Here is a 23,668-nt window from a genome sequence, read left to right on the forward strand (position 1 = left end):
TCTCTAAAGATTTTCAGTCAAGATTTTAGAGCGATCCATTTCCTCGCCCAACATATCATCGCTTTTATCTAGCATATTTTGAACCTTTTGAAGAGCCTTTTGCAGTTTCACAGCAATCTTAGCAAGTTTAGAATAACTGGGTTTGAGGTTTTCATCAGATTCATCCTCACTAGATTCAGATGAGGGATATTTGAGTACCTTTGAGCCTTTTGCCATGAAACAATAGGTGGGAGTGTAGTCCTCATCGCCGTCATCAGTAGTGTTGGGGAGGTCCTTTTCTTCAGAGTTGAAGATGGACTTGCTGACGAATGCGGTAGCGAGGGCTAGGCTCGCCACACCAGAGTATGACTCATCAGATTCCTCTTCCTCATTTTCCTCAGATTCAGCCTCAGAGTCCATTTCCTTGCCAATGAATGCTCGAGCCTTCTTGGAGCTGCTCTTCTTGTGAGATGAGGACCTTGAGGGTCTTGATGACGAAGACTTTGAAGATTTCTTCTTCTTCTTTGAATCATCAGAACTGTAATCCTTGTACTTCTTCTTCTTCTTCGATTCCTTTTCCCACTGAGGACAATCTTGAATGTAGTGTCCAGGTTTTTGCATTTATGGCAGAGTCTCTTCTTGTAATCATGGGATGAGGAATCTGATCTCAAGTCACCACCTCTTGAGGATTTACCAAAACGACCATGTCTTGAAATTTTTTGAAACTTCCTCACGAGCATTGCTAGCTCCTGGCTTAGTTCTTCAGGGTCATCAAGGCTGCTGTCAGAATCTTCACCACCAGATTTGGATACTGCCTTGGCCTTCAGAGCCCGTGATCTACCATAACTTGGTACATAGAGATCTCTCTTCCCAGCAAGCTAGAGCTCATGAGTGTTTAGTCTCTCGAGGATATCAGCGGGATCAAGTGACTTATAGTCTCCACGTTCTTGTATCATCAGTCCCAAGGTATCAAATGAGGAATCAAGCAATCTCAGCAATTTCTTCACTACCTCGTGGTCGGTGATATCAGCGGCACCAAGTGCTTGAAGCTCATTTGAGATGTCAGTGAGGCGATCGAAGATTTGCTGAACATTTTCATTGTCGAGTCTTTCGAAGCAGTTGAAGAGATTTCGAAGAACGTCAACTCGAGAGTCACGCTGTGTTGAGACTCCCTCATTGACCTTGGACAGCCTGTCCCAGATAAGCTTAGCTGTCTCCAAAGCACTCACTCTGCCATACTGCCCTTTGCTCAGATGGCCACATATGACATTCTTCGCTTGAGAGTCGAGTTGCTTGAATCTCTTCACATCAGCAGCGTTGATGGTGGGAGTGACAGAGGGAACACCATTCTCCACAACGTACCAGAGATCGTTATCAATTGCCTCAAGATGCATGCGCATCTTATTCTTCCAGTAGGGGTAGTCCGTCCCATCGAAGGTAGGATGCCCAGCAGAAACCTTGATCATACCTGCGGTCGACATAACTAAAACTCCAGGCGGTTAAACCAAAATCACAAAGTGCGTTATATCGACTAGAGGGGGGTGAATAGGCATTTTTTATGAATTCTTCACTGAGGAATTTGCGGGTGAGGAAATTCCTGAGTGAAGAACTACTTGCAGCGGAATAAGTACTCAGAAGTAAACATAACAGTGCATGAGCATGGTCTTCATGATGAAATGAAAACAAGCACAGAGTACAGAAAGCGTAAACACAGGATAACACAGGATAAGACAAACAGACTGAAGAAATTGAACTGAGGAAATAGAGAGAATCTTCAGTCAAAGTCTTCAAACAGATATGAACAAGCACTCAACACATAAATGAGGAAATGGAAGGGTTGAGGAAATGGAACCAGGTAACTTGGTGAAGACAATGATTTGGTAGACCAGTTCCAACTGTTGTGACAGTTGTACGTCTGGTTAGGGCGGCTAGGTATTTAAACCTGAGGACACATAGTCCCCGACACCCAGTCCTGAACACGCAGCTCAGGACACTTAGTCCTCACCGTATTCCCCTTGAGCTAAGGTCACACAGACCTCGCCCAATCACTCGTGGTAAGTCTTCAGCTGACTTCCAAACCTTCACAGACTTGGTCACTCGGTGATCCACAATTTCCTCTTGGATGCTCTACACCATGACGCCTAACCGTCTGGAAGACGCACAGTCTTCAAAGGTAACAAGCGTCGAATCCACGCAGGATCAATCTCTTCAGTGATGCTCAATCACTTGGGGTTTGTAGGTGTTTGGGTTTGGGTTTTCCTCACTTGATGATTTTCACTCGAAGTCCTCGGAGGATGGGTTGCTCTCAAATGACAAGTGTCAGTTTCTCTAGGAGCAGCCAACCAGCTAGTGGTTGTAGGGGGCGGCTATTTATAGCCTAGGGAGCAGCCCGACATGATAAGACATAAATGCCCTTCAATGATATGACCGTTAGGTGGATAGATATTTTGGGACAGCTGGCGCATAGCACAGCAACGGTCGGAATTTTGAGTAGCAAAATCCTCAGGGCTATCATGTTCCTCACCGTGTAGGCAATCCGCACTAGCGAATTCCTAACTCCTCAGTCAGAACAAATTCCTCAGAGACCAGAAAAACTTCGTCTCTGTCACTGAAGAAATTGACTGAGCTGTATGAGATTTTCAATGGTTTCATTCGAAGGGATTGGTAGGTGTAGGATTTGAGTTGAGCATCACATGGAAATTTTTCCTTAGTATTTCCTCGACCCCCTTTAACAGTACGGTGTTTCCTATGACTCAAGAAAGATAAAATGAAACTACGAAAACAAAAGTCTTCATGCTTCATGTTCCTCGAATGAATACCAAGTCTTCAGGATTGCACCAATTTCTTCACTTTCAAAGTCTTCAGAAATCCAAAGTCTTCAGTCGAAGAACTTCATTTTTAGGGGTCGACTTTCTCTGTAAATATCAAACTCCTCATAGACTTATGGACCTGTGTACAGTCATAAACACATTAGTCCCTTAACCTATAAGTCTTCAATACACCAAAATCACTAAGGGGCACTAGATGCACTTACAAATCCCATTTCAGGTGTTTGTTTGGAAAAAATTCCTATTAAATTCTCGATAGTGAATCGATTTGATAGATCAGATACCCTGGTCCTTATGGACTAACAGAAAAGGTACAATGTGGGAGATGATTCTATGAGATCCCTTGGTAGGGTGTTCCGGCGTAGCAATTAGGTCAGAGGGAAACAAGAGACCAAGTTACCTAGGTTTCGGGCCCTCGAGAACAGATAATACCCTACTCCTGCTTGTGCATATTGTGGTTGGGGTGTACAAAGTACATGTACAAACCAAAGCATCTATCTATCGACTACGTCGGCTTCGGCTTATATAACATACAAGGGCCCCTAGGGTTACACAACCTAGTCATCTACGTCGGTGGAGGGGAATCCTCCACGGTTTTGGCTTCTTTATCTTGGACAACAATGCTTGCAGAGTCATCTCCTACGAGGCCCGTGGGCCGGACTGATGGCCTAGGGTGGAACCGACATAAGGGGCCTTGGGCCAGCCTACTCGGCCTGGCAACCGACAAGGTGAGCCACCCTTAGGTCGTAACACCGTCATACAAGATGTGAATTCAATGTGGGGCATAAGGTGTTGACCCTTTTGTTTCAAGGGGAGGGGGTTAAGCCATAATATTGTTATTCCCATCCTTATTGTGATCTGACCCTATTCCCCGACCAGTTTGCTTGCTCACTAGAAGAGTCAAGTGAGAGTAGCTAATTTAGAAGGAAAAGGACATGAGATGCTACTAGTTAAAATTCCATCCAGTAAAATGGAAGAATTATACCATTTCTAAAATGATAGATAGGGATATAGTGAATAAAGCCATCTCAGCCATGGTAAAAGGAGTATTCCCCAACCCGGAGCTACTTTCCCATATTCTGAATTCAAGAGTTCCAATGTACGAGGTCCTACCATTGTTTGACGCAATCATCATCAAAACATGTGTTTGATTGCAGTTTAGAAGGAAGACTAACTACATGACTTGCATGTAACTATTCACAGTCAAAGGTTGAGCCAAACATTGTAGTCCTCAAACATTAAAAAATATTTCGGATAATCCTCATGATTACTTTTTTCCCCAAACGAAACAAAAAATAAAAACCATCTATGTTTTTGTCAAAGCTTGCTAACTTCGTGCAAAGAGTTGATGTACATTTGCTCATGAGACAATGCTAGGTGAGACATAGGTTGATGGGTGCAGGTTTAATGTCGTGTGGGAAGGGAGGGGTGGAGGGGGGAGGGTGCCAGTGCAAAAGTGTGAGGGGATTGGTTGGATGCCGGAGGCGGTGGCTTGACGAAGGAGGCAATTTGGGCAAGGTGCGGCAAGTGGTAGTGACGATGAGTCGGCCGGTGGTGGTGGATGGGTCAAGGTACGAGGGGCAGCGGATCCATATAACTTCTAGGGTGTATGACTTTACATCAAAAAGGGGAATTTGGTAAACAACAAATGTCAAATTTTTAAGTGGGGCAAAAAAATGTTTTTATGACAAATTATGTTGTCGCAAGGATGATATTTTTTTATAAGTATGGCAAACTGCACCACTGTGACACTCCTGCACGACCCAGTTGGCCAGCATCCCTAGCTTGATTCCCTCTCACTAGCCCCAGTCCCAGTTACCAACAAACTTGAAAAGATGGCTTTTTACATTTTACTAGTAAATGCGCACGTGCAACGCACGTGTAATTTTAATCCGGCTTGAAGGTATACGTGAATTTTCTGTAGAAAAGTAGCACCAAAAGTATCGGAAATACAATTCGGCTCCCGGGAGCACGTGCTCCTACTTGTGGAAAATGAATTTTGAAATGTCAAAAAAATCTCAACAAAATTTGTATGTGTTCTTTGCAAAATCCAAATCTGCCTGAAAATATAGGTAGAAAGGTAAAGCATTTTGGCCTGTGCAAAAAAAAAACAAATTGAACATCAATTGTTACACCAAAATGTCACACCCAAATTTGTTTTTTTTTCACCGACGAAAAGATGTTCCTCCGTTTTGCATGAAAATCGTCAAGCATGTTTGTGACACTAACACGAACATTTATGAAAAATTCCAGTTTTTTTTTAAAATACTATTTTTTGATTTTTTTAGGAAAACTATTTTTTGATTTTATTGTTCATGTGGGTGCATGTGCACCCGAGAGCCAAAACGCCTCCTCCCAAAAGTATTTGTGTGTCTAACACCACCAGCTGGTTCCTACAAATGAGTTAAAATTGTACTAAATCCGACGTAATTAATGATACAGGCAAGTAACCAAGGGAGGGGGCAAATACCTTGTCCTCAAGCCGGTAAAAGAAAATTCCAAAAATCAAAGCGCAATCTATTCAAATCAGCTCAACTGATCAACTACCTAGCTACTACCAAAAGTTCCATATCACTGTGTAATGTAGTCGTTTCATAGCGCATCATCCAGGAGATGTCACTAATTCCACAGCCATCGTCCCCTTCCACGGCGAACTAATTAGGCTAGTGCTACATAGGATAAGATTCAGATCAAATCTAAACATGCTATAATAAAACCTGAGCACACCTCCAGATCACATCCAGTCAATCAAATAAATATACTACCCAAGTAAGCTTATAGAGCAGTTGTGCATAAAGCAAAATATTCCACGGAAAGAGATGAAGGGTGAAAAAGGATGGACCTCGATGTAGCCGTTCTGGTTGGGGTCGAGCTCCTCCATGATCAACACCGTGTACTCCTCGACGCACTCGAGGATCTTGGTGCCCTGATGGCCGGCCAGGAGGTCTATTAGGAGGCGGCGTCCCGCCGGGCGGCCAGGCGGTACAGGAGGAGGCGATGGGTGAGGGCGTTCTTGAAGGTGTGATGGGGGCGACAGCGGGAAGGTGCGACGGGCGGAGGCGGTTGGGGCGGAGAGAGGCAGCGTCGTGCGTGCGGCAGTTTCCCTTTTCTTTCGTAGGAAAGGAAGGGGATCAGAAGAAAGAGGTTTAACGCTAAACATATTTAGTACTCACCATTAGAACAATAATGACTGTTGGATTAACACGAATGGATAGTCCAGATTTATTGGATCTGCCTCTCTGGGCTTTTTTATATTGGTATAGATGTGCAAGATATTTTCTCACAACTAAAGGCTAAAGCATAATGACCCCATGCCATGTTTGTGGCCGTGAAAAAAATGTACAAGTGCACGGTAAAATAATTTTCTATTTTCATCATTTCTTTAGCTGCTTTAGGTATTGTCACTGTGATAGGGAAAAACACTCTTGCTACTAGTACGTGATTTTATACTGTATACTATATAACATCGAAAAAAGAAACCACCCAAGTTTGAAATCGTGGGTACGCAACAGGAGAAGGTGACCGACGCCCACATCCACTGCATCACTCGAAACGATCGCGATGCGCCGCGGGTGGCTCCTTCTGGTCCTCATCTTACTCTGCCACAGTGACACGCTGCGCTGAGGCGGCAGTAGACACGTAGATATATCTCTCGAGATCAGCTGCGCACCGCGCGAGCTGTGGATTCAAATGCAGAATGCAACGAACCTACCAGATTTACCGAGTCAAACGTGATTAGCCTCTTGTTAACACGCAAACGGCTAGACCCGTAAAAAAAGCACGCAAACGGCTAGTGCAGCTCATAGTCAAGAGGGCACGTAGCCCAGCGCGGACGGTTGGTGGACTGACGCTGGCCTACCGCCGCACGCCTGCACTGCACACCAGGGAGGAGGCGAGTAGCCGGCGGCCTGGCCGCGGAAGGATCTTTCGCTAATCGCTACGACCTTGCATGCATGGAGAGGAACGGTGGCGGACGCGCCGCCACCATTGCGGTGCCGCTTATCGCCTTCGTCATCGCGGCAGCGGCCGTCGTGCTGCCGTCAACTGTCTCCGGAGGTGGAAGAACAGGGAGCCATAGCAGAGAGTACAGGTACCGGCACCAGGAGCACTTCGTGCGGCGCGTCCCGGGCGAGCCCCAGAAAGCGAGGCTGCTACCGGCGACTACTCAGGCCATCAACAAGAAGGTAATCTACTGCAGCACGCGTGCATGCACAACGTGTAGTGACGGTGATGAATTGTTCGCTAGCTAGGTAGGATCTGACATTGCGCTTATATATCGCGTAAGATACATACTGGGAGCACCCCAGCCTCCTCAGAGTTTAGCGATTCCTGACCGTCAGATCTGATGGTTGATGCCTTTTGGGCCGTCCGATCTAGAGATGGAGAGACGCCGGCCGTCGGATAAAGACGTGACACCGTGGATTGAAACAGTGTGCGCCCCAGGCTGCCACCGCGCGTAATTCCTAGATTCCGCCGAGGATATTTTGGTCATTCCATATACGACTATAAATAAACAGCGGCCTCCGTGCTAAAACCTAGCCGCCGCCTCCTCTTCTCTCGCTCACTTTCACTCCTCCCGCAGCCGCCTCCCTCCGTCCCTCGCTCTCACCGCCGATCCCATCTCCCCTATCCTCCCCGTTCATCCCTAGCCCGGCGCCGGCGCCGGCGATCGCCGTTCCAATCTCCACGGCCCCTCCTTCTCCACCGTGGCCCGTTACTTCGTCAGCAACCTCTCGCCGGTCTGATTCGAGCCGCTCCGCGCCACCCCGGCCCCGACCCCCCTTCTTCCAAGCCGGCGCGGCCACCGTCGACGGCGAGGATCAATACCAGCCGCAGGAGGAGCAGGAGTGCGGCGGAAAGGAGGAGGATGATCAGGGGAGGTCGAGCCGCCATCCGCCGCCGGCCATCGACACCTCCTGTTCGACCACACAGAGAGAGCACCAGACCGTCGTCCTTGCGTTCGTTCTCCTCCAGGAAGAAGACGACCCAAGGTGAGCCACCTTCGATCGATCTCGCAGGGTCAGCGGGGACTACAACCTAAGGCTCCATGGCGGCGGCCAGCGAGTTCATATCTCCCTCGACGAGAGGACAGGTACGCGCCCTGCTGTGTTCCATCCATCGATCCATCCTCCCACTCTTGTCGCCGCCTTCTGTTCCTCATCGCGCCTGCCTCTGTTTGCTTTTTTTGGGTGTATATTCAGGCTCCAGGTTTGCATCGCATGGCGTGTAGCTCCACGGCTTCTTCAGGGCCAGCACCAAGCTGCCCTCTGACTACGCCGCCGGCGTCGTCGTCGCCTTCTACGTGAGTACATATATACCACACCCCTACACTGCATCTCGCCTTTTGCAAACGAACCAATATAATGCAGAGAGTGTGACGAGAGAATTACTGTTAACAGACTTTGGCGTCCGGTACATGTCGAACGGCGAGCTGGACTTGAGTTCCTTACAGGTACAATTCGCCTCTCCCTTATGCAATATGACTAGGCTGGAGTTAGGGGTCATGGCTTCAGGTCAACAACACACGTCTTAGCTCTAACGTGATACAAGGCCCTGATAGATTGCAGATATACTCTAAAAATACCAAACTGTTGAATTGTGAGAAATTCATAGTATATGTGATTCTGTAGATTGTATTTATACGTATATGAAGCTTTTTGCAAAATAGAGCAGAAATAAAATAAAAGAGCTTTTTGTTTAGCTTAACAGAGAAAGACTAAAATACATTTTGTTTCTATCACAAGAATGGATGCAAGTGTCTTGTGCATTGGATTCCAAGGGGAAGTCACATCCAGAAAAAAAAACAAGAATCAAGTGTATGGTTGTGCAAAAAGTCAATAACAAAGAAACAAAGTATGCTAATGTTTGCTCTGATTTATATGATGACATTGCTTCTTGAAACTTAAGACTACTTTGTAATGTTTTGGACAAGCTTTTACCCAAGTGCAGTATTTGGTTTACTGTTTGCCTCAGTGTATCCAACTTTTCTGGTGGACCAAATGCCTAGCAACACCATGTAATATAGGAAGGAAAGAAAATTTAGTATATGACATAGTGTTGGCATTTTTCATATGGTGAAGTTCTGATTTTGTACTTAATCTAAAACATTAGTGCTATGTTTTACTTTGTTGGTAACCTGTCAATTTGTACGCTTCCTGCCCTTCTCATTTTCAGTGGAACTTAATAATATCATCTCATTAATTTTGTCCCTTGTTATTTTATATCATATGAAAGTTGTTTACACATCGGTATCTTTTTGCAGAAAGAACTGCATACATTGGACACTTGACTGGAGGTTTAATTCATTTGATATTGTCTTCACTAACTGTGAGTGAGTTTACATTTATCTATCATTACAAAATGCTTTCTTCTGTTCTTCCAGTCTGCATGTTTTGTGACCTTACAACTTCTCCATGATGGCAATATATCTGCTTATGACTATTCTAATTGTTCCCATGGTTGCTTTCCCTTTTGATGACTCATATGCATGATATGTCTTATCCTTAAACTTCTTATCACATTTTGTTTTACTTGGCCGTTGCATCTAGGAATTTTTTGTGTAAACAGATCTAACATTGGTATATATGTTGAAGTAGTAACTTTAAACCTCCCCGCAATACCAAACAATAGTTACTTTAAACCATATGCAAGCCCATTTTACATGAAATTTTCTGGTTTTGTCACATTGCATTGTCCACCGATGAATAGAACCTATACAGACTACTGTATTAACGTGATACAGACTACTATTTTCTTCGACATATAACAATGGATAGAATGTGCACATCTGTGTTTCTATAGTTATTTGCCCTTCATAAAAAATTTCTACCCGCTTAATGATTGTCGTTCAGAATTTAGATGTTTTTTTGGATGAAAGATGATGTTTCATTCTTTTAGTAGTCCACTGGATAGTCCAAAATCTGTTTTACATAGTTAATTATTCGTTGGTAACTCAGAAGTGGTTGTTCATAACTAACCGTGCATGGATGTTTAGTTATGTACCTTGAGCTTTATTGTAGTCTGCAAGAAGTTTCCTACTGTTCCACTCCTCGTTTGTGCATCTTATCAGTAGATGCTTATTTATTTAATCATCTCGATTATTTGATCAGCTGACGGTTCAATTCCACTTTGATGCTTGAATGTCTCGAAAAGAAGGTAAAGATGGATATATGCACCCTGTTGAAGTTACAATTGTTTTTTCTTACTTCTATAGTTGTATTCAGTTTCTAAAGGCCTTTCAAGCTTTCTATTCTTACGGATATCTGCATTTCCGTACATTTTCTCAAGTTGTGGATTTGGAGTGACCAGTATGATTGGGTTCTCCATTAGACATTATCTACAGTCTCCTCGACATTTCTTATTTCATATGCAAGCAGCTAACCAATGTGACATGATTATGTTTTGAGTGTAGCTCTACTTTTTCAAGGATGTTGTTCATAGCTATAATGTTTTTTTAAGTATCACATTTTACGGATGACTGTACCTATAATGTTGTTCATATAAGATACAGGGCAAAGTATTTGTGCAACCTCTGTCCCTGTCCAACGTGTTGTGCGTTGTAGGAGGAGCAAGCGGATCCCGGTCTGATATCAAGCCGAGGTGAGCCCCTCCTTCCCATGCATCCTTTTTGTTTGGGAGATGCCGCCTTTTCTTGACTTGGCCTGTTGTCATGCGTGCAGCCATGTCCAGGTTGGAGCGGTGATGGCAGCTGCAGCGGGACGGACGACGCCGGCAACAAGCACAGTTCCTCATCTTTGTCTCCGACGAAAAGGATCATCTGGTGACAAAACACCTCCTCCTTCTCTTCTCTGTGTGTGCTCCTCCCATTGATGATAAACAGACAGAAGTTGTTTCAGGACAGGGTATCTTGCTGGGAAACAGACTATGTAGTCTGTACTGTATGTGCCATTAAAACTGTTTATTGTTATTGCAACTGAAGCTGCACAAAAGGGCTTTCAGTTGTTTATACATTACTCAGCCTCCAGTCTCATTATGTACAAATGACTTGATCTAATTATTATGAAAGACCTGTGGGGTGTGTTGCTTTCTGTATAAATAACTTGCTATAATTGTAGGTTTTGTTCTATTTCTTTTTTTTAAACTTGATGCGTCGAGCTTTGAGCTACTATACTATTTTGGATCATGCCTTGGCCGGGCAACGCGCGCCAGGGCGCGCTTCCTATCTTGGTCGATATGTAAATTTTTATTTATTGAAATTACTTTAGGTGATTGGTTGATGCACAGTCCTGAGCAAACAAACCTTACTCATCCCCTTCTCTGTAAATCATTGTATGCAGGTTGTCGGCACATCTTCTAACAAAGTCATCTCCTGTGATCCTTTTGTCGACAAGCAGCTAGACCCAAGGTTAGTCTCTGAAGATGTCTGTTCATAATTTATTATTCTCTAAGTTCCATATGATTAGTCTCCAGAAAAAGCATGGCCGCCGGCACAAAATGGACGAAGAAGAGGTGAGCTGCCGCAACATCGAAGCTCTCGCACCGCTGCTCCCGTCGAGCTCGCGCGTGCGCCAGATCTGATGGCCAACACAGCCCGTCTGTCTGCCGGCACCTCCAAGCAAGGCCTACAACAGCAGGTGAGCCCCCTACTCTGCAATTTTTCTTCACATCCTTTGAAACGCATTGAAAGATCGCTGAAATTTATATGTGCTCTGTTGTCCTGAAAAATAATGTTATCTAGAAAGATGGCTCTGTCCAAAAGATCACCAAGATCCTAGATGCGGGAAATATGACCACCCCTCGCTTTAGTTTCAACAAGGCGTCAATTTACAGATGTGTCTAAATTTTTCTACATCATTGAACTAGAACTGTTTGGGAGATCAACCAGAAAATTGTTGTTGACATGGCTGTCGATCGTGGCTGCTACATGGATCAAAGCCAGAGCCTTAGTATCAACATGGATTTGTATAACTTCACTGCACTTCCACGCCTGGTCCATGGTTTGCCTGTCGATTTAGATACTGTTTTAGCACTATGTGATTTTACTAAAAATTTAGCAGTCAGTGTTGAACAGGTCGTTACATCGCCACGCTTGAGCGAGTCACATGACAAGGCGTTCAATCAAAGCTCTCTCTATATGTGGTCTACTATAAAATATATTACTATACCATAATAGAATCAAATAGATTGGTTATCCTGTGTTATAATTATGCCGTGCTTTTAGTATATTGTAAATCTTGCTTTGTACCGAATCTTTATGCAAATCGATTATCCTGGGCTACCACTGTGCCATTCTCTTGGAATGTAATGAATCTTAGTGCAAATCAGTTATCCTGTCAAATCTTGATGCTTTTTTACTTAACCACTATTATTATAAATATTTTACTATGCACTGTATTTTGATGCATTCTGTTGAACCAGCTCCTTCTATGAGAGACGCTTGACCATTGCCTTACACAGGCACTACGCGTTGCGCTTTCTGATGTAAATCACTTCCTGGACAGGCGGCACACATCCTGATGCAAATCAGTTCCTGGACACCCAACTTGAGATCAATTATCCCGTAGGTTGACTATACCTTGGTTTTAGTAGTCTTTAATGTTTTTGCTCTATACTTCTAACTACTATTTCTAACTTAGCTTAATAGCCCTTCTGGGCTCAACTGTATAAAAAAAATATGGCTTACAATTGTTGTTCTGGATTATGTTGTCCCTTCTGCGTTGTCGGATGCTTTACCTTGGCAGCATGGTTTAAATTCCTTGCTTTCTCCATGTGAATTTTCTTTAAGGAACCAATTTTGCTCTTTGATGTTGCATCGACCAATGCTCGGTACCTAATATAACTAAAAGTCGGTTACCGGGTCAATACACCTTATAAAAATTATGAATGGGCAATATGTGGCCATCTAGAGTAGAATTTGGTTTATTGATTGATACAAGGGTCAAATTAGTCTTTTCTCAAGGTAATTATCACTGTTTTGTTTTTAGGCTTATGTGCCTGGTTTTTTTAGGATCTCCGTGTCAAGGTGGGGATATATCAAAGTAATGCCATGTTCTAATTATAAATGAAGAGAAAGTTAAGAACTTAGTAATTACATAGTAATCATGGCTAGAGCATAGAGGTCAGAGATGTGCAAATGATTTATTAAAAAATTGTATTTCCAACAACACATTGGATCACATCGGGTATGCATTTTTTGTAGAATATAAGTCAGGTTTAGAACTTTTTACCACGACAACTAGAGTAAATCCATCGTATATATTCAGTAACGTATATATATTTAGATATTCATGATGCTGCATAAGCATACTTCAGTCGCCTGGGAGCACTAGCTGCTGGCGTATATATGTATTCCTTGGTTCTAACAAGATGCATGCCAATCTTAGAAAACATAGTAAGTACCTATCCTGAAATTTATGACTCGCGTGAGGTGACTATCTGTAGATAACTATTGTACTTGCATAGCTGGTTGATTTATTTGATTATAATCAAACCAAACTATTGTAATTTTAAGATCGTGGTTATTCAAATGAAAAATGATCAAAGAAATACATGTACAGAGTCACATCTCTTGAGATCATGATTAGGCATGCAATTACTCCTTCAAATTATTGTGATATTGTATATTGCTCTTTAGTCTAATAAATTATGTAATGTGGTGCTCCACCTCCTTCTCTCTTCTTGCCAGGACATATACTCTGTCGGATTGCATCTATGTTCTAAAATCTTTTCCAGACCTAATCAATATGTGAAAGTTTAGTGAGGGGCGCCCCCGTTTACTCACGCCGCTCCAGGTTCACATCTCTCTCTCTCTGCTCCTCCCATTGTATTGACTTGCAGCTTGCTGCCGGAACCGGATGGGGTCTCCAGCCAGCCTGCCATTTGGCTTACAGTCCTGGTCGTTGCAAGTTAGCCTTACATAGGTACAAGGGTTTTAGTACTTCATTAATGTGACAAAGTGAAACAAAAATTGTTGCATCGAATTACTAATGGAGTGGTTTCGATGAGAACTGATAAAGAATATATTTCACGACTGAGACATTGATATGAAATTTGAGTATTTAATAGAGAAGTCCAGTTCATATATGAAGAAAAAGAAAGGCATGATGTACTACATTGACGGTGATTATTAGCCCATTATGGTACTTCAAATCTGATAAAGAATATATTTCATGACTGAGACATGGGATTTAGAGTCTCAGTTCTGATATGTACATAAATCTCCTTTTATTTTGTCATGCTACTGATAGTTTTAATACGAGACTATTTGTTCTGTTTATGTCTTATAAATAATGAAATGGCATATATGTTAAGTTCTCTTATTTTAATTATATTATGTTGTCAATGATGTATGGTTCTGGAATTTGGAGATTAACATTCAGGCTTTGGTATCTTGAATCTTTTTGCTTTCTACTAAACTTGATGCAAACAATTTGTCCTATCTGGCACTGGCTTTTTGGAACAAATTTTGTCATGTGCTTGCAAATTAATTATCCTTTTGACTTAGTATACTCAGATTACCATGCTTTTGGTATATCTCTGTTGTTTGCGCTCTATACTAAGCTCCTTAGTACTGAAAGAATGCTGTGATTTTCCTTGAATGTACAAGATCTGTACACGCTGGGTCACGGTGCTCAGGCGGGCAACGCGCGCCAAGGCGCGCTTCTGATCTAGTATAGGTGGTTGAAGGCGTGATCGAGGAAGGCCTGGCTCGGTCTCGGGCGGCCATCTGCCGGGCGACTCGCGCGCCCAGGGACGAGAGCGTCCGCCGGATACGGAGCTTCAGGGACGTCGGCGACGCTTTTGCGCCGCGAGGCGCAATCTACCGCAACGCCATGGCCTTCCACAGGTACGTCGTACCTGTCTAGCTGTAGCTTTTTTTTTAGGAAACAACGGCGATGATGTATCGTCATTAAAAAAAAGTTAAGCGACTGATGTTTTGCGGTGAATCTGACTCAGGAGCTACGTGGAGATGGAGAGGAGAATGAAGATATGGACGTACCAGGAGGGGGAGCCGCCGCTGGCGCACCTCGGCCCGGGCTGCCGGGCACCGACATCTACTCCATCGAGGGCCAGTTCCTGTACGAGATAGAGGACCCCCGGAACCGCTTCGCCGCGCGCCGCCCCGTCGAGGCCAACGTCTTCCTGCTTCCCATCAGCGTGTGCAACCTCGTCCACTACGTCTACCGCCTCAACACCACCGCCTACCTCGCGCCGCTGCGCCGCCTGGTCGCGGACTACGTCCACGTCGTCGCCGAGAGGCACCCGTACTGGAACCGGTCCGGCGGCGCCGACCACGTCCTCGTGTCGTGCCACGACTGGGCGCCGCTGGTCTCGGAGGGGAACCGGCAGCTCTACGGCAACACCATCCGGGTTCTGTGCAACGCCAACACGTCGGAGGGCTTCAGGCCCAGGAAGGACGCGACGCTGCCGGAGGTGAACCTCGCCGACGGCGTCCTCCGCAGGCCTACGTTCGGCCTGCCGCCCGAGAACCGGACGACACTCGCCTTCTTCGCCGGCGGGATGCACGGCGAGATACGCAGGAGCCTCCTGCAGCACTGGGTCGGCAGAGGACCCGGACATGCACGTCCACGAGTACCTCCACGCCGGGCAGGACTACCACGTGCTCATGGCCAGGGCGCGGTTCTGCCTCTGCCCCAGCGGCTTCGAGGTGGCGAGCCCGAGGGTGGTGGAGTCTGTCTTCGCCGGCTGCGTGCCGGTGATCATCTCGGAGGGGTACCCGCTGCCCTTCAGTGACGTGCTGGACTGGAGCAAGATGTCGGTGACGGTGCCGGCGGCTAGGATACCGGAGCTGAAGGTCATCCTGCGGGGCGTGTCAGAGAGGAGGTACCGTGTGCTGCATGCCAGGGTGCTGCAGGCGCAGCGGCACTTCGTGCTCCACCGGCCGGCGAGGCGGTTCGACATGATTCACATGGTGCTGCACTCCATCTGGCTCAGGAGGCTCAACGTCAGGCTACCATACTGATTCCCGGTGTCGGTGTCTGTATGTACATCTATCGTGTGTAGTATTTGATTTTGTAGGAATTGTCGGTCGGAAGAAATTTTGGTCACAGTGCTATTTGCATGAAACTGAATTGAACACTACTAGTACATATTTTGTTTATTAAAAGTCAAATGTGTCTATGTTTGACAAAGGATGTGTCTAAAACTCGGTCGACAAATACTACTTAACAAAGTATCAATCGAGTGACATCAGCATAGTTCTTTTTTTTTGCCACGCGGCTGGATGCTACAAACGGCAACGAAAAATGTTGCGACGGTATAACAACAAATGTTACAACCATTCTAACTAAAAAATGCTAGAACCGTCAATTAAGGAAGTTGCAACCGGTGAGATGACGTGCTACAAGCAGTGACGGACAACATGCTACAACTAGCAAGACGATGTTGCAACCGATAGGAAAAATGTTGCAAACGATGGGACAAAACATATGAAAAAAAATATCAACATGCACAATACAAAGTTAGTACCATCAGATTTACGAAGTGTACTTCTATATTTTATTTATTTAGTATTTTAAATGTTGATATAATTTATTCTAGAAACTGGTCGAACATAGAAATATTTGACTTTTGGAAAACCTAATATGCACATAGGGTGTATTTGACACCCAAAAAAAGTGGAAGCGCACAATGCTACTCCTCTGTAAACAAATATAAAAGCGTTTAGATCACTAAAATAGTAATCTAAAAGCTCTTATATTTCTTTACGGAGGGAGTATAGTTTCTAACCTGATGAGTAACAGGAGAAATTTGAAGATAAAAGTACAAAAGATCTAGTCGACTATTCTTGCATATGTTTGTCTGGTAGTAAGCCCTTGCCATCATGAGAACACAAGGACACAGGGAGTTGGGAGACAGTAAACGAGGTTCAAAGTCACAGGTTCATTACATCAGTGGGAGAGATCTGTCAACTGAGCCCTTGGGCCAGAACAGAATTGGGTTATTTACAGCTACTACATAATTGGACAACTTTGATCAGCAGGACAATATGTACAACAAGATCGTGTCTGCTGACATCTAGCGGTTGTTGTACTCGTTCTCCAGCTCCTGCCATGACCAAAACCATCAGAGACACCAGCTATGTATGCAAGTGGAATGTTATGCGACAGAAGTAACTAACTTCATATAGGTTGAGCGTGGCCTACGTACATCAAATAGAGAGTGGCCCAGGGCGACAGAAGGCTAATCTTGTTAGTATCAAGATATATTCTACTGAAGCAGCATCTGTTGAAAAGAACACTTCGTACAGTTCAGCCAGCAGGAGAATACCCCCATTAAACCTGGAGTGGTGGGCTGCCGAATATTGCTTTCCCGTCTTTGTAGTGCCCTCAAGAACTCCTCTGAGCTTAGGTTCCCATCACAGTTTGCATCAAACACATGGAAAATGACATCCACCACCTTATCAGTCAAGTCCACCCCACAAACCTGTAAAAAAAGATCATTAAAACAATTGAAAAATCCGAACTAATAACCAAGTGGTATCAGCTAACTGTCCAGCTAGCTTAGAATGGCTATACGGTGGGAGAAGGCCAGTGATTGTCGTTAGAAAGCTCAAGAGAAATAATTCCAGTGAAATTAGGTATTTCAGACTACATCTATAAGTACAATTATGGAAGACCATACATGAGTTGCAGCACGTTTCAGATCCTGCTTTGTCAACAAACCGTTTACTTTTCCATAGCTGAAGATAGCCATTGCAAATGGTTCCAATCTTCGCCGCAGATCAGCAAAAGCCTTGAACTCCTGAATTTCCAAATAACAACAATGATCTTCTAAAACACGGTTGGCTCAAGAAATATAACTGGGATATCGGATAGCAAACTGTCAAACCTCAAAGGTAATGCGCAGATCTTTGACATCAGGAGATTCATCAAAATCGTCAACTCTGTCAAGTAGCTTGTTTATGTGATTCATGTCAGCAGAAGCAACCATGGATAATGCAAAGTCCTTCGCAGATATTGTCTTGGATGATTTTACATCATAGTGACTGAACTCCAAGCGAACAATCTGAAGATGATTGAACAAAAAACAATGCCATTAAAAGGGTTTATAGATCTGGATTTATGTCTCTGTGGGGGTTGGTCACTGTGGATATTAGAAGGTAGAATAAAATAAACAAGCTTCACTAATTTCACTGCTAGTGCAAAATAAAATTGATGGAGCATTAGTGTCGTCAAAATTTTGACCATCACACGGTTTTATGCTTCCGAGACAACACATCAAACAACACAAAAACAAGTTCAGTACATCTTGTGTTTTGACTCTTTGTACTAAGTATGCAATTTGAAGATATGTCCTACTTGTGTTTATCACTGTTCCTAGAGACAACTGTGCAGCTTAGAAATTGAGTTGGCACATATGTTAACAGAATGCTGGATTTTTGGGTGACTGAACAATATCCATGAATACATGCACGCACAAAATGGGTTACATGACCCACAACACAGGAGTACTGAGAATGTTGCATCAGTAATAAGATGCTGAAACATAAATATTTCAACAAAAGATTAAGAAGGAAAAAAATCACCTCGTCATGTAATTGCTTCAAAAAATCAGAGAACTTTTCATAGTGTAGATGGTCACTGCCATCCTTGCCAAAAAAGTACTCAACCAATCCACCATCTTCCACTGGCTGACCAACCTTAAGTCCAATACGTAACCCATCCCTGTGGGCAGCTCCTTGCCTATTATAGGACCTCATCAAAGCCATTACTTTCTTAAACTCTTCTTTATCTATCTCCCTGAGAATGATAAATAGCATATGAGAATACTGAATTAACAGAGAAAAATCTTGCCAAATTTGGTTCATACCCTTCTGCATCATGAAATAACAAGTGAGATGATTGAACACGGATCAGAAAGCAGGTCTTTTTCTGCACGCCAATGGTGACATGTAAACAACAATAAAGCACAAACACGGAAATATTTAAATGGATCCTTGCGTAGATCCCATAGAAAAGAGGAAAGCATACCTTTAACGGCTTCAGTGAGCTTTAAAATTAAAAAATAAAACAAATGCAAAAGAAAGAACTGCCACTTAGGAGTGCCACATCTTTCTTTTCCCTATCAGAATTTGTTCCAGGTGGACTCTAAAGCATGGTATTCTAAGGGCTATATTCTTAGATACTTGGTCTATACTATCTATAGGCTTAAATTGCCTCAGTGATCTGCTTGCGCAAAATTATTCGCAGGCCTCTTGGACTCAATGTATGGTCTATGTTGAAAATAGAACCATGATATAGTGACTTGATAAATCTAATGGGCTGGATTTCTTACTAAGAAAAGCAAAATGGGTAGTAGGTCAGCCCCACACATCTAATGTATGGTTTCCGCATGGACACAGTACTTTTTCAGTTGGCATGCGCTTCTACTGAACTTATGCTAAATGTATAGAGTCATTTGTTTGCTACCAGAGCATATCAGAAATTCTAATCGCCAAAACTTATCAAGTCCAGCCAGAGGAAGCATAATAAGGTGACATAAGCAGGCTATAAGAGTTACCACATCAGATTTGAGATGAGTTGGAGGAGAGAGGAAAAGAGAGAGAAGAAGAGTGCGCTGTAGATTTATGACTTCGTGAGAGAATGAGGTGGGACATAAACTAATTACATAGTATATATCTATGGCTAACTATTACATATATGAGTAGGCTATTAGATTGACTGGAAATGATGTGGCAATGAGAGAGCCAGCAAGTGGTTATATTATTAGCCATGCTCTCAACAGAAAAGAAAATGCAGGAATATTTATTTCCTTCACATGTCACTAGCTACAAAGACTACAAATCAACATCATAGTTAATCTGAGATAAGACTATTTGAAGAACAGAGTTATATCAATCTCAAGAGTGAAATGATACATTTAAATTGGTTCCAGCGGCTGGAAGATAGCTTACCCATTGTGGTCAAGGTCAAACATCTTGAAAGCTATATTGAAGCTCGACTCAGGAATGCTAAGCAATGTCACAAAAAAGATATACCTGCACAAGGCAACATAAGCAGTTAAAGAAATGCATTGAGCTGATATCACTAATGGTTGCAGAAAGTATGAAACCACACTTGTAAGACTAACAGGTAGCGGCATGCAAATGCTAATGCCCTAAGAGAAAAGTGTAACAGCTCCCGGGTGGCACCCTCTATGAACAGTAAATTCAAAAAAAAAAAGAGGAAAAAAATCTGAAACTTTGCGGCATCAAAGATGGTCAAACTTTGTAGGTTCTTGCAAGTTTTCATGCCAAAATATCATGTAGAGAAATGTGTGCAAACGAGTTTCAGATTTCAGTGCTAAAAGTGCTCAAAACTTCAAGCACTGAAATCTTTTCGTGTGTAGAGCTCCTCGAATGGTTTTCCGGCATGAAAACTTACAAGCACCTACAAAGTTTGATCATCTTTGATGTTGCAATGTTTCAGAATTTTTTGATTTTTTCTATTTTTTTATTTTACTGTTAATAGAGGGTGACTAGGCACCTGGGAGCTGAAAACCCATTCTCAATGCCCTAATACCATAGTGGCACCTATATACCTACATGTATTATTATCTATAAGCATGCATGCTCGTTAAGAAAATTCAAGCGCAATAGGCTTGTGAAGTACTCCCTCCGTTCCTAAATATAAGTCTTTCTAGAGATTCCACCAAGTGACTACATCCGAAGCAAAATGAGTGAATCTACACTCTAAAATATGTCTACATACAACTGTATGTTGTATTCCATTTGAAATGTCTAAAAAGACTTATATTTAGGAACGGAGGGAGTATTACACTACAAAGTGTATGATAATAATTGAACAAACTACAAAAACCTTCCTATCTGGTAGAAAATTGGATACCACATCAAATGGAAAATATGCTAGGCATTTCAGCTGAAGTCAGAACCACTTACTCGGCAAAGGAGATGAGCCCATCGCCGTTTGTGTCGAACAGCATGAAAAACTCAGAAGGAGCGCACTGTAGCTCGCCAGGGTTGCGCTCCCCTCTGAGTCTTCCTTCCCTTACAATATTAGATTCGGATGGAGGGAAAACGGGAACAACAGCCCTCATCAAGTCGGCAGGTAACATGTAGACTTCGCCCTCCGGGTTTCGGATGGACGCAAAGTACTCAAAGATCTATCAAGGAGAACACCACAATTAGAACAGTACTAGTTTATCGAATCACATAGCATGCAGCATGACATCGTTACCTTCTCAGGAGGGCTGCGCGTCCGAATGCGCTTCTCATAGTTGAAGAACACCCTTCTGCGATATGAGTCTGCAAAGCGAAGCGAAGAAAAAGGACGGTGAGCAATTGCTCCGCTTCCAGGAATCCGTCATATGAGCATTAGGATTGATTGAGGACAACAAATGGCGAGAATGTTCGCTCGGCATATGATCGGAGGAAAAGCGCTATTCGTCCGGTGGCCGATCCATACGGAAATCGTTTCTCTCTCCTCACAAAACTCCAAGCAGAAACTTGGCTCACAAAATTCCAAACGGAAACTTCGCAAAATTCCAACCAGAAACTAGGCGTGAGAGGCACATGAATTGATCAGGCTGTAAAGCTTTTGCGAATTATATAATGCATGGGTGCAGCCGTACGAGAGATCAAAAACAAGGGCACGCACCGCGGAAGAGGAACCTGCGCTTCTCCTCCTCGCGCTCCTCCGCGGCGCCCACGTCCCCAAAGCCCGCGTCCGCCACGGCGAAGTCCCCCTGACCCGAGTCCGCGAGCGGCTGCGGCGACGGGGGGAGCAGCCAGATCCCCAGCCCCGACCCGACAGCCAGCGCGGCCGCCACCGTGGCGGCATCGGCCGCCCTCGCGTCGCGGCGGGGCGCGGCGCCCTCGGCGGCGGCCGCGGAGAAGGCCCGGAGCCGTCGAACGGCGGATCGGAGGAGCGAGGCGCGGGCCAGCGCGGCCATGGCGATGGCGGGATTGACGTGCGTTCTCGGAAGGGAAGGGGAGGAGAGGAAGCGGCGATGCGGGGGCGCACGGGGTGGGACGCGGTGGCCTGGCCGAAATGTGAGGCAAGGAACGGGAGATTAGCGTGGGGCTAAAAGCTGCCATTATTGGGGCCCTTTTTATGGTCGGTCGCGAGACGACGACCCGACCGGTTTTCTAGCGCCATCGCCTCGGCCTATGCGACACGAGCACAACCGAGCCAGGTGCTGCTGCTTTTATTCCATTGGTTCGTGAGGAAAACAAGAGAAGAAATGCCCTCCCTGCCCGTGTGCTTCTTCTTCTCGCTGCACCTCCTCTCCTCCGGTTGCTGTGCAGCATCCCGTTTGTTTTTGAGAAAATTCCTTACTCCCTCCGTCAGCCAAAGAGTGAACGTCTGGGTATTCCAAAACAAATTAAGGATTTTACAAAAAAGCTCTCCCATCACTCAATTAAGGTGCCAACAGCTTTACCAAAGCTTCGATTCCCGTTGATAATAAATGAGAAGGGAGTAGTAAAACACAAGTTTGCCAACAGAATTTTCTTCCCGCCACAGCACTTCCCACCATGTACAACTAGTAGCTGAGTACTCTCTCCGTTTTTATTTAGTTCGCATATTAGCTTTGGTCAAAGTCAAGCTTTACAAACTTTGACCAAGTTTATATATAAAAATATTAAAATATACAATAACAAATCAACAATATTAGATTTATTATTAAATATACTTTCACATCGTATAGATTTATTATGATAAATGTCTATATTGTTTTCTATAAACTTGGTCAAATTTTACGAAGTTTGACTTCAGTCAACTCTAATATGCAGAGTAAATAAAAACGGAGGGAGTACTAGTACAATATGGCGCCAGATTATAGAATTAGAAGCGCCAGATTACATAATTGAGCCCAGATTTCAAATTTAGAAGGCCAAGAGACTATACACAGCTATAAAGCCAGCACACTAGCACCAGACCAAGTAGTACAACACACAGACAGACCATGGCCATTGACTTGAACATAGCACGAGAAGAGGGAGAAGTTGAACATGAGACTCCCTTGCATGAAGAAGTGCTCCAGGTTGGTCATCAAATCGATCTGAACTTGAACCCAGGTACATCTTGACCATCTTTTCATTTGTTCTCCTTGTTCATGTGCGCATGCTGATGATTCTTCTTCGCCATAGAGGACGAACTTGAGGCTGCCTTGCATGAAGAACTCCATGTCAGTTTTGAGCCTCACTTGCATGAAGTACTCCAGGCCGGCCACCAATTCGCCGGAGAAGATGAACATGAGTCTCCCTTGCATGAGGAAGAGCTCCAGGTTGGTCACCAAATCGATCTGAACATGGACCCAGGTACATCTTGATCATCTACTCCTTTGTTCTCCTTGTTCATGTGCACATGTTGATGATTCTTCTTCGCCATAGAGGACGAACTTGAGCCTGATATTGCCCATGGAGAAGAGGAACATGATGCCGATGTTGCCCATGGAGAAGAGAACCTGCATGAATCAGATGAATCGGGTTAGTAAAATAATTTAGTTATAGCATATATGAATGTTTAATTATAATCTTATTAAACTACTCACATAACCTCACCTTGTAGACCATGAACTTGAAGGCCAAGGCGGTGTTTTCCAGAGCATGGAAGAGGAAGTGCAAGCAATGGATGAAGCTCTACATAACCTTCGAGTTGACGAGGAAGACTATGATGTGTATGCAGGCGATATAGAGATTCAATTTGAGGAAGACGAGCTTGACGATTCAGCAGATGAAGCCATGTATGATTCAGCACCAGAAGAAGACATCTATGTGGAGCAAGAGCAACAAGATAATGAGCAAATTCATAATGAAGGCAAATACAAGAACTTAACAGATTTGCAAAGGACCGGTATTTATGAAGAATTGCTAGCAAGAAGTGTCAATCGGAAATTAAAGAAGACCACAACCAGAGAAGTTGCAAACATGTTCCATG

The 23,668-nt window shown here is 43.9% G+C and overlaps 1 protein-coding gene, 1 long non-coding RNA gene and 1 pseudogene across 6 annotated transcripts; 2 read left to right on the plus strand and 1 right to left on the minus strand.

Annotated features, from left to right (window-relative positions):
- The first annotated feature begins 7,352 nt into the window (after positions 1 to 7,352).
- Positions 7,353 to 14,593, plus strand: LOC125513756. 4 transcript variants are annotated; one of them, XR_007286122.1, is made up of 12 exons: positions 7,353 to 7,899; positions 8,009 to 8,109; positions 8,207 to 8,259; positions 9,070 to 9,134; positions 9,917 to 9,962; positions 10,318 to 10,406; positions 10,487 to 10,587; positions 11,105 to 11,172; positions 11,231 to 11,401; positions 12,225 to 12,327; positions 13,453 to 13,558; positions 14,374 to 14,593. It is a non-coding gene; the product is annotated as an uncharacterized LOC125513756 (long non-coding RNA). The 4 variants fall into 4 exon arrangements; XR_007286121.1 differs by having other exon boundaries at positions 9,070 to 9,962; XR_007286120.1 differs by having other exon boundaries at positions 9,917 to 10,406.
- A 130-nt stretch (positions 14,594 to 14,723) lies between these two features.
- On the plus strand, positions 14,724 to 15,935 carry LOC125513755 (annotated as a pseudogene).
- A 602-nt stretch (positions 15,936 to 16,537) lies between these two features.
- On the minus strand, positions 16,538 to 21,820 carry LOC125513757 (calcium uptake protein, mitochondrial-like). Of its 2 annotated transcripts, XR_007286123.1 has the most exons (9): positions 21,386 to 21,712; positions 20,966 to 21,033; positions 20,668 to 20,891; positions 19,684 to 19,767; positions 18,316 to 18,529; positions 17,619 to 17,795; positions 17,412 to 17,531; positions 16,938 to 17,213; positions 16,538 to 16,835 (listed from the first exon to the last, which is right to left on the minus strand). XR_007286123.1 is itself a non-coding variant. In XM_048678946.1 (8 exons), exons 1-8 carry the CDS (start codon positions 21,678 to 21,680, stop codon positions 16,998 to 17,000), a joined length of 1,398 nt encoding a protein of 465 aa, XP_048534903.1. In that variant the 5' UTR covers positions 21,681 to 21,820; the 3' UTR covers positions 16,538 to 16,997. The 2 variants fall into 2 exon arrangements, 1 of the variants encoding a protein (XP_048534903.1); XM_048678946.1 differs by having other exon boundaries at positions 16,538 to 17,213; positions 21,386 to 21,820.
- Positions 21,821 to 23,668: the final 1,848 nt, after the last annotated feature.

The sequence above is a fragment of the Triticum urartu genome, chromosome 6 (genome assembly GCF_003073215.2).
Source record: "Triticum urartu cultivar G1812 chromosome 6, Tu2.1, whole genome shotgun sequence".
Taxonomy (NCBI): domain Eukaryota; kingdom Viridiplantae; phylum Streptophyta; class Magnoliopsida; order Poales; family Poaceae; genus Triticum; species Triticum urartu.

What these genes read in the sequence shown, in the direction of transcription:
- LOC125513757 (XM_048678946.1), bottom strand. Translation starts at nt 21,680, where the DNA reads ATGGCCGCGCTGGCCCGCGCCTCGCTCCTCCGATCCGCCGTTCGACGG. An exon ending in CGCGCAGCCCTCCTGAGAAG is followed by an intron (nt 20,892 to 20,965) that starts GTAACGATGTCA and finishes TCTCCTTGATAG; the next exon opens with ATCTTTGAGTACTTTGCGTC. An exon ending in GGGCTCATCTCCTTTGCCGA is followed by an intron (nt 19,768 to 20,667) that starts GTAAGTGGTTCT and finishes TGCCTTGTGCAG; the next exon opens with GTATATCTTTTTTGTGACAT.